Source organism: Rhipicephalus sanguineus, chromosome 7 (genome assembly GCF_013339695.2).
Source record: "Rhipicephalus sanguineus isolate Rsan-2018 chromosome 7, BIME_Rsan_1.4, whole genome shotgun sequence".
Taxonomy (NCBI): domain Eukaryota; kingdom Metazoa; phylum Arthropoda; class Arachnida; order Ixodida; family Ixodidae; genus Rhipicephalus; species Rhipicephalus sanguineus.
Genome location: NC_051182.1, coordinates 39,604,760 through 39,614,421, shown reverse-complemented (window position 1 = coordinate 39,614,421; position 9,662 = coordinate 39,604,760). Strand labels below are relative to the sequence as shown.

Below are 9,662 nucleotides of genomic sequence, written 5' to 3'. Positions count from 1 at the left end.
TCGCGTTCAGAGGATTATGCGTAAGCTCGTGGACTTACCTGTGTTGAACTGTGCAAACGTAGACACCAACAACAGCAAAGAGCTGCTGCTGCTGATTGCCAGAAAACTTATGCGGCCGCTTTTTTGTTTTTCCTTCAAATTTTGTGGCAGCGTTCAATGTCGCGAAAATTCCTAAGAATACCCCTGTCGCGAAAAGTTGCTAAGCTCTAGCTGAAGTTAGTGCAAGAAAATGACTGGCGCTCCTCCAGCACACATCAGGAATGCGCAATTAACTGCCCACACAACTAACGGCCAGCTGTGCTGACACAACGTTGCTGACACTATCGCTCTCGCTGGTACAATCGCTAGCACCACCATGTGGCTTTCGCTTGCAACAGGTGGCAGCGTGCGTCCATTGGTACAGCTGGTGACGTCCCAGACAGTTTTTTGTCTGGGACGTTTTGTCTTTTGTCAGCTGTGCTCATTTTGTAACAAGCTTGAGAGAACAGTTAGCTAAAGTTGTCACGAAGTTGCAAGTAACAGCTTAATTGGCTGTGTATGTAGGTTTCCTGGACTTTTCTTTCTGTTGATGTGGCCTTGTCATTATTTCATATCAAATTTCTTTTGTCAGAACACTCAATCTGGTGAGGTGGAGAGCCAAAAAAGAAAGATAAACGAGCTCGAAAAAGAAAACACCGACCTGAAAGAAGAAAATGAGCAGCTAAAGCGAGCCCTTCAGGATGCGGAGAACCACCATGGTAAGCAAGTCAAATTTGTTTTTTAGGAACTCCCCTAAAAGAAACAATTCAGTTTGGTTCAAGGCAATCATAAACCTGGATGCCACGCGTGTGCTGGACATGTCTATTTATTACTATGGAAGAATGAACAGTGTGACATGTTAAAAATGGACAAAGCAAGTCATGCAAGCTTCGCAACAACAGACATCAATGTGCAATGCTCATTGATTGAAACGCAATATCAAACATTTCAGCACACTGAGTAGTGGGCCCCACTGCTCGAAATAACCATGTCATGTCGCCTCGTGGCTCTGAAATGACAGTAGGAGCCATTATGTTGATGTTACGCAAACTGATGATTAGGAAGCCAATGCTAATGTTTGGTCTTTTTAGTGTGACATAACTGCAAAGTGCTTGAAGGACAAGGACAACACAAGTGGTTTTACTGGTCCATGGAAGTACGTGTATAGGTTATGTACACGACACTCATTCGCCACTGTAGCTGCCATTAGCACAGACATTGTGCTGGTAGGAATTTGGTTGACAAGTAATTGTTAGACTGGAAGCATCGGTTGTCTACCAAATTTCTCTGTGTTGTGGCAAGTAATATGTCAGGCAGACAAGCCACTGCCTGCACGATCGACTGCGAGAATAAACAATGTAAACAATGTAAACAAAGGACATGAGAGGTGGTTAGCACTGCACTGTAGCATGTGTACACGTGAACCTTTTTTTTCCCCAAAATACCGCTGTGCTGTTGTCACACTGAGACAAATGAACAAGACTGATCATAGAAGCAGACAAAATAGCAGCTCGGGGGCTCACTGTGTAAGCCCTCATCCCTTGCCTTAACAGAAAAAGAACTATCATTTCTGTATGCCAAATAAGTGCCCTTAATTATGCCACCGTCATTCATCTTTGTTTGCAGTGCTTTGAATATACTTCTGCTAAGATCAGCAAATGCTAGAAAAGACATGAAGCGCAATGTCTGTGCACATGGCAGTTACTGTGGTGAATGAGTGTCGTGTATGTTATCTACACGTGCTTCTATTGTCAATTAAACCCACTTGTTGAAAGTTACCGCTCATGTTGTGTTCTTCCTGTTCTCCTTGTCCTTCAAGCACTTTGCTGTCACTATGGAAGTGCACATGCACTACATAGACCCACTTCTTGTATTTCATTCCGTGAGTACTGTACATGCGAGTTGAGCTGCCTTGTGCATACATCAGACATCACACAAGCTCAGGGGAAGATGGGTAATAGTAACTGGCGTTTCACGTGTGGAGCCACAATATGATTCGAAGGTACTCTGTAGAGGGGGAAGTCTTCATTAATTTTGACCTCCTGAGTTTCTTCAATGTACACCTAAGTCTAAGTACACATGCCTGTTACATTCCGTCTTCATTGAAATGAGACTACCCTGGCCGGAATCAAACCTGTGACCTTATAGTCAGCAGCCGAGCACCATAACCTCTGTACCACTATGGTGGCTGGGGAAGGTGAAGGCTTGAAGTGAGGAGAAATTGATCACGGAATCTCACTGCAGTGGACATATTGGCTAAAGAGGACCCTGACAAAGACATGTTGTCCTGTGAAAACATTGGGTCCAGCGACATCACTTGTTCAACGATCTTGTGTTACTCCCAGCACATATATGTGGCTAGTGCAAAACAAAACTGAAAAAAAAAAAACCATATGTGCTGTGCGAGTACCACTGTCTTAAACTTTTGATACAGTGCCGACATGGACAGCAGGATGGATTGACTCTTCTGCTGGTTCTGCTGAAGAAGCTGGAAGTTGTAATATTGAAGGGGCTAATCAAATTCAGTGTAGGCTCAAATCACTTGTACACTGGTCTTGTGTTTGACCTACTGCACTGCTATAAAGTAAGATTCCAGTTCAACAGAGGGAGAAGGTCCGGCTCTTGACATGAAGAGCTTAAATCGAACTCGCGGTTCAGTGGTGAGCTTTTGTCGGTGAACTTATTGCAACACAGTTCAATAAAAGAGCTACAGCTACAAAAATATGTCCACATAATTTAGATGAACATTGAAAAATTTCAGGTTGTCGAAGTTAATCTAGAGTCTCCAATGGGTTTCAGCGCTCATGATGATATCTTAACTTTGTTACACAGTGACACAGAATTCATTTGCATTGAATTAAATGTTCACTTAGCTATCTATATGCCATAGTATTTAGTGCAGGTTCACGTATGCTTGCATGTACGACTCACAAATTTTTTTCTGTAATATATTTTTCCTGCACCTCATTAACAACTCTGACCAATATTTCAGAGTCATATCGCATGGTAAAAAAACTGAAGACAATAGTAGAAAAAATGGAAAGCACCGAGAGGAACGTCGTGAGGCCTTCTATGGTAAGTACCCCATTTGATTCAATTAGTATCATTCATACAAAGACAATGTGACTGAATTCTTCTTTGAGATTTCATTTATGATGAATCATTATTAAGCACTAAAGCATGTAGATGCTGACTTGAATTGATCAAACGAATGTAAAAAAAAGGGGGTTGTCTCAAGCTGGAACTGCTACCATTGTGGGAGAACGTTGGCTCTAACCTGGAAAATTCTTTTTTATTCAGTTGTGAGGCCTCACTATATTTAAAGAGATTGACGACCAATTTTTATGCTACCTGTTTCCTTTAGTGTAACGAGAAGCCTACCGGTCAAAGTGTCCAATTGCAGAATAGTAATGTGGGAAATGCCGTGAAACATTCATAATCAGAATTTTTCTATCTGTGGCTACTATTCACTTGTGTGCTGCAAATAGTGGAAGGTGAGCGCAAAAAGTGGAAGGAAGCAAGCCTTCCACACGCATGTGCTGCGGCTCAATGTGTTCCGCTAGTTGCTGTGAAGGCAGCGGCGGTGCCATTTTTCAGTGTCAACACATTTAACTTTTAAACAGCACAGATTAAAGTCATACCAAATCTCTTACAACTTCAAATGCAATTTAAAAATATTCTATAATCTCGAAAAGGATGCTTGAATCTGTCACTATATTTTCCTTTTGATTTTCATCAGCATCTAATCGCACATTCTGGCCAGTTGCGAGTTGCTTTAAAGTTATTACTTTTTAGAAGCTTCTGAGTGTAAAAAAACAAAACAATTTAGCATAAACAGACTTCAGCAATGAAAAGTACTTTTTAAATAGATTGTGCTGAAGTCGTGGTTTTTTGCAGAACAAACTAGTTTAATATCATGAGACCAAGTAATGTATGAATTGAAAATACAAGCATATATTCATGCATAAATTGCAGAATAAAAAGGTCCAGCTAAGAATATGGGAAACTGTGTAATAATGACATTCTTTATTGACACTTGACTGAAGCAGATCAATTCTGTAAATTTTGTTTTAAAGAAAAAGATTTCTTAGCCATTCTAGAAGTTTTGTCTCTGCTGCACGAAGCAGTGGATGTCTCCTAGGCTACTTGTTTGCACCTTTATGGAAGCTATTACCAGTGCTGAATGATAGTGCAAATAATGAGAATTGCATAAATTGAATGACCATAAAATGAGCGTATAATGAACCACACTGAATGCACCCAACGTTTACATGGATGTTAATGTGTTATTTCAGTAGCTGTTGGTATTCCCAGCAGCTACAATGGTAAGCTAAGCATACTGTATTTATTTTGCCCAAGAAAGTAATTTGTCACCCAAGCAAACATATAACTCTTTGTACTCTATATATAAATATAAAACTCCATGTTGGGGGCTGTACAGCAAGGGGGCTTCCATCATGTCAGATGGCACTTTACCTGCTTTGGCAAGAGGCAAGAAGGAGCTTATAGACAATGACTCAGAAAAGCAATAATTTTCAAAATCAAAGCAAGAAACTTTTGTTTTGGTTCTTATTAGAGCAACAAGTGTCTTTCGAAGATCGCAATATTAACAGCACTGCTGTCAATGCTTCACTCTTATGCTGGTATGTGTTCACTGAGTCGATTGCTGGTAGAGCATGTAGAGAGACTGACTCAAGCTTGTCCTTGTTTGCTATATATAATTTTTTAATTGTGGTCACCTGAATCACATATTTCTTTCACAATCAAATGACCACCCTGTTATCGTGCACAGTCCACGTGGCCTTTAGCTGCGGAGAGGTCCTGCCATCCCAGTGCTGTTTGCTATTGTTGCTGGCACAAAAGGGTATAGTGCTCAATGCTGCGATTGCTGTTATATGTACAGTTATAGCAGAGTAATTCAATGCTCTTTATGGTCACGAAACTGCTGCCTCAGTTTCGTACTAAGCCAGTGGCCGCCGCCAGAGGCGCAGCTGTGCATAAGATGTTATGCAAACGCTGGGGTTGTGTGTTGGACGGCCTGGGTGTTTTAGCTTTCTAAACTGCCACAACGGTTGCTTTGCTTTGGTGTCTTTACTTTCAGCATTCAGCGAGCCCAAATGCCTGCCTGAACGCGTTTTATGTTTTAAAATAGGCGGAAAGCACACTTGTGCACACAAATTATGTCAAAACATTTTTACATGTTTCCTGCAAATTGCTTGCAGTAATATAGGTAAGTCAAGGTTTTCAGTGAGCTACAGCAGCCATAACTTTCTAACAAATCAGGCATGTTGGTAAAATTTGAGTGAAATGTGCCATATGAATTCATCCTCTCGCTTCAGTCATTTTTCTAAAGGAAAGGATGTATCTAACATGCTATTTAAGAAACAGACGTGTAACCTGAGAGGCTCAGTTGCATAACATCATGTTACATGTATTCATAGAAACTTCTTGGACCATGGAAATATTAAACCTTTATTGCTAGGCTTCAATGTTCCAGCTGTCCTAATAACTTCATGTTTCTCTTCCATTTTTGGGGGTTCTTGCTTTGTATTCACAACAGTTACACTTGTGCAGGCTTTCCTGTGTAATTGAAGAATTTTTTTCTTGGTGCAGGTTGACATCGGCAGCGGCGTGATGGTGGAAGAAGCTCAAGTGGAGAACTTGAAAAGAAGCTGTCCAGGGAACCCAGGGAAGTTAGCCCGGGGGCTCCTGCGGATCGTTTTCTCAGCCAAAGAGATGAAAGGGAAGTCACTCTTCGGAAGGAAGTGTAATGCTAAGAAGGAGCAAGAGGCCAAAGAGGGACTTGACCCTGTCAGGGTCAAGGCGGTGATAGGTAAGAGTGCGCTGTTGTTAAGCAAAGCTTCCTCTACCTCTGTGCATTATTTGGTGTTACCTGCCTTTGCCTCACAGATAAATTATATGTGTATGTATAGCCATACAGTAAAAACTCGTTAATTCGAACTCGAAGGGAATTATAAAATTGTTTGAATTAAGCGGAGTTTGAATTAGTGGGCAGGCACTAGAATGAACTGACGTCGTGCCACACTGTGTGGGCAGAATTCAAAGAAGACACCTCCAAACTCGTTATTACGAATTCGGTGCTACTGCACGTTTGTGGCAGGTCATTTTGGAAATTAGGTTCATTGAGCTCCAACGCTAGCAAAGAGAAATTAATTGATCAGTGATATGCCAGAAGAAAAGCACTCGCATGCATTCATGTGAGCAGTGAGCGTTAATGTCGAATATGTGACACTATTTCTGCTCCAAAACACGTTTATTTACATAGCAAAGTTAGCACTATCATAATTTAAAGTAATTGGTAATTTGCATTAGCTTGCGTTTATTCTCCCGTGACTTCGCCAGCATCATTTGCCGCTTGCCCAAGAGCTCGAGCGCTGTGTCCCAATTTTCATCTGCTGAGGAAAGCTATTTCATTGTTTTGCATCTCTAGTGAACTTAATTTGATTTGGTTTTGCAACACGTGATTACACGGGGCCGACTTCTGTTAGAAACAATTAAATAAGAGGCTCCTAGTTGGAATTAATTGTTGTGGATACTGGTGCGTTCGAATTGCCGGGAGGTTTCCCCCATAGAAATACACGGCTGTGCCAGCCAGGACCAGGGCATGAGTTTGACTTTTCTGTAAGTTCAAATCGATAGAGTTCGAACTAACGAGATTTTGCTGTATATGTGGAATTTCAATGCATGCCTTTGGTGTAGCAGTCCAGTATTCTACCGCAGAGCCACCCAGGTGATCCTTCTTAAAAAGGCCCTGTCAGGCAAGGAATTAGGTGTACAGATGATAAATAGCATGGCGCAAGAGTAAAGTAACAGCTAGGCGCCACACAATGCTTATTGCATAATAAATGGGCCGTTTCAAGCATCTCAACCATTAAAAAGGTCTCAGCCATAATTATTCATGGGCATCAGCGATGGCATCAATAAAGTGCATATAATGCCTTACAGCTGTGTTGCAGCTACCTTGCTCCACTGGAGAATGACAAATAATGGCATAGTGGCTGCTCCCCTAGTGCTTCCCCAAAATTACAATGATTTATGGTGTAGTGAGTATGTTGCAACAGGCTCTAGAAAAGCTGCTCTCCTCCTTTCGTTATAACTGTAGCGCATGTTTCGTGGCATTTTCTTTTTCTTAAACACGCTTGTGGAACTTGCTCATTTCCTTTATGTTCAGAATTTCACAATGTCATTCTTGTTGGCTTGTGTTGAGTTGGCTTTTCAGTGGTATCCTTAATCAGCTTGCACGTTTCAATTTCACATTTTATATATAGCAAGCACAAGGCTACATGTGAATGGCAATTTTATTGCAATGCAGGCTACACCGTGTCCAGCTTGAACGCCGACCCTGTCAGGGTCAAGACATCTCTGTCGACAATGTTGGCACGAGAAGTTGCTCCGAAACAATCCCAAGAACCTCTGGAAGTGGAGCACCTGCCTTAAATAGGTTTTTTATATTTCTCAATAAATTATAAATTTGCAACAAAATGCATCCTCTTTGCATGTGGCTAATTACATAACATCCACAAACAACATATCAGTGTATAAGTACGCTGCCTGCCGTATGCGTTTTTTTTTTGTACATGAGTTTGCTACCATCAAATGACTCTCAACTTTCAGTTCCTGTCTGTTCACATATGAACAGACAGAAACAATACACTGACTCAACCAAATCTGTGCGATATGGGTCAACTACAGACGCCGCATTTATGCTAGCCTGCATGGATGCACTCATTTTGACTGGACTCAGTGCAGGTTTAATTTATTGTCAATTGACACTATTCAATTGAAATTACACAGCCGATCGGTTATTCAAATTCAATAGACTTACTCTATAGACGGTCAATTGACGCACGAAAGGAGCCTCTCAATTAAAACTCGGTGGCCAATTTTCTTGCGCTACTCAATAGAAAACCTCGATAGACGGTTAATTAAAACTCAATACGTTCTATGGAGCTCGGTCAATCAAAATTTAATTGCAACTCCATAAAATTTCAAATCAGTTCTGCGGAAACCCGCAAGGTGGCGGAAGGGTTAAGAAAGGGAGAATAGACAACCACCCGTTTGTAGCACGAAGCCACAAGGAAATCCATACGGATTTCTCAGAAATAAAGCCTCTTAGTTGCCGAAAAATTCGTCCTGGTCCGGGGAGCACTTCAGGTGACCCCACTTATCAGGCGCTGAGACGACAGCTAGAGGCGAACACATAAAAACTACAGGTGACCTAAGGTCCATAAAATTTTTTGTAAGGGCTGGTACCCAGCACACTACGACGAGCTGTTTGAGTGCGCAGACTGTGCATGGGAGACCAGCGCTGGATAGGTGGCGCGCCGAAAAAATGCGCCTGGCGGGAAGTCGCGGCATAAGTGCGCCGCCCTATCAGACGACATTTGTTGCAGCTCGCATATGTTTCGGCTGTGCGCGTCGTTTTCCTTCGGTTCAATCTTCTGAGAGAGAAAAAATAAAACCTTAACAAGCTTCTGCAAATACACATTCAGCTAGCGCCATCAAGTGAAAGAATACTGAAGAAAATTTGCGAAGCTTTATATATTTTTCGCAGTGTGCCGCGGCGAGCGCGTCTGCGTTAGAGCACCCTAGCCTGCGTAAACCCGCGTGCGTGGTTCCCTGGTTCGCGGTCCCGTGCTTGTTTAAGTTGTCGGCAGCTATGGCGCCACTTGTGCTCCGCTATGGTTTTAGTAAAATAACTTGGCCTGAGGACCACTTCCGCAGAAAGGCACTTGAAAACGGGGCGAAGCTGTGCAAGGCGAAATACATGCACGATGTTGAAGAGACGATGTCGTGGCGTGACAGCGATTCTGAAGTTGCAGCCAAATGCCACTCGCAAGTACACCATGCCAGCTACGATGTCACGCTTCAGGTAAGCCAGCATTTGATGCTAGCTCGGTTATTACCGCGTGTTCCTATCTTGTTTCTTTACGGTGCGTGTAGTTGTGTAAAATAAGCGCGACACTGTACGCAGTAAATCGCACAGTTGGTTTAATCGTACAGCGAGTTGACTTCCTTGCGTGATCGCAGCGTTGGCACTACATGTTTTCATTTCGAACGAAAACTTGTGCACGTTTACTTAATGCAGTTTTTATGTGTTCGCCTCTAGCTGTCGTCTCAGCGCCTGATAAGTGGGGTCACCTGTTCATGCAAGGCCGGCAGCGACGGCGCCTGCAAGCACGTCGCAGCGGTAGCACTCGAGCTCAATAACTTAAGGATGCGACGTCGTCAACTGACGTGCCTGAAGTGCTCCCATAGCTAGTCGTCTACACGGTTGTATAAAACAATGAAACACGCGAAAAAGCGACCCCAGCTCGACACCGCCAGAGAGGACCGAACTTACCCCGCTCGCCTGACAGCTTGTATCCAACGTTGCCTCCGTTCTTGCTCGTATGGTTTCGCAGGAAAGACGTAGAAAGATATATCGCCTCTCATTCCTACGTAGTTATGACACTTATATACGCTGCAGTACCGTCGACCTTCTTTTTTTTTTGTTCGGCGTTCAGTGCCCGCACCGCCTTCTCTAGTAGCCATCCTTGTGCGTGTCGTCCGCGGGAGCGGCTGAGAAGTGCGCGCTTTGACCGCCAGGGCGGCACGGAAACTCCAGCGCTGGTTCCCTATAG

At 42.9% G+C, this 9,662-nt stretch overlaps 1 protein-coding gene across 1 annotated transcript; it reads left to right on the top strand.

Annotated features, from left to right (window-relative positions):
• Window positions 1–5,379: 5,379 nt before the first annotated feature.
• Window positions 5,380–7,476, top strand: LOC119398634 (uncharacterized). Its single transcript, XM_037665465.1, has 2 exons — window positions 5,380–5,851; window positions 7,352–7,476. Exons 1-2 carry the CDS (start codon window positions 5,653–5,655, stop codon window positions 7,474–7,476), a joined length of 324 nt encoding a protein of 107 aa, XP_037521393.1. The 5' UTR covers window positions 5,380–5,652.
• The last annotated feature ends 2,186 nt before the right edge of the window (window positions 7,477–9,662 follow it).

Excerpts from the sequence above, each read along its gene's own strand:
- LOC119398634 (XM_037665465.1), top strand. The coding sequence starts at position 5,653 with ATGGTGGAAGAAGCTCAAGTGGAGAACTTGAAAAGAAGCTGTCCAGGG. Across the intron at positions 5,852-7,351 it reads CAGGGTCAAGGCGGTGATAG|GCTACACCGTGTCCAGCTTG; the intron begins GTAAGAGTGCGC and ends ATTGCAATGCAG.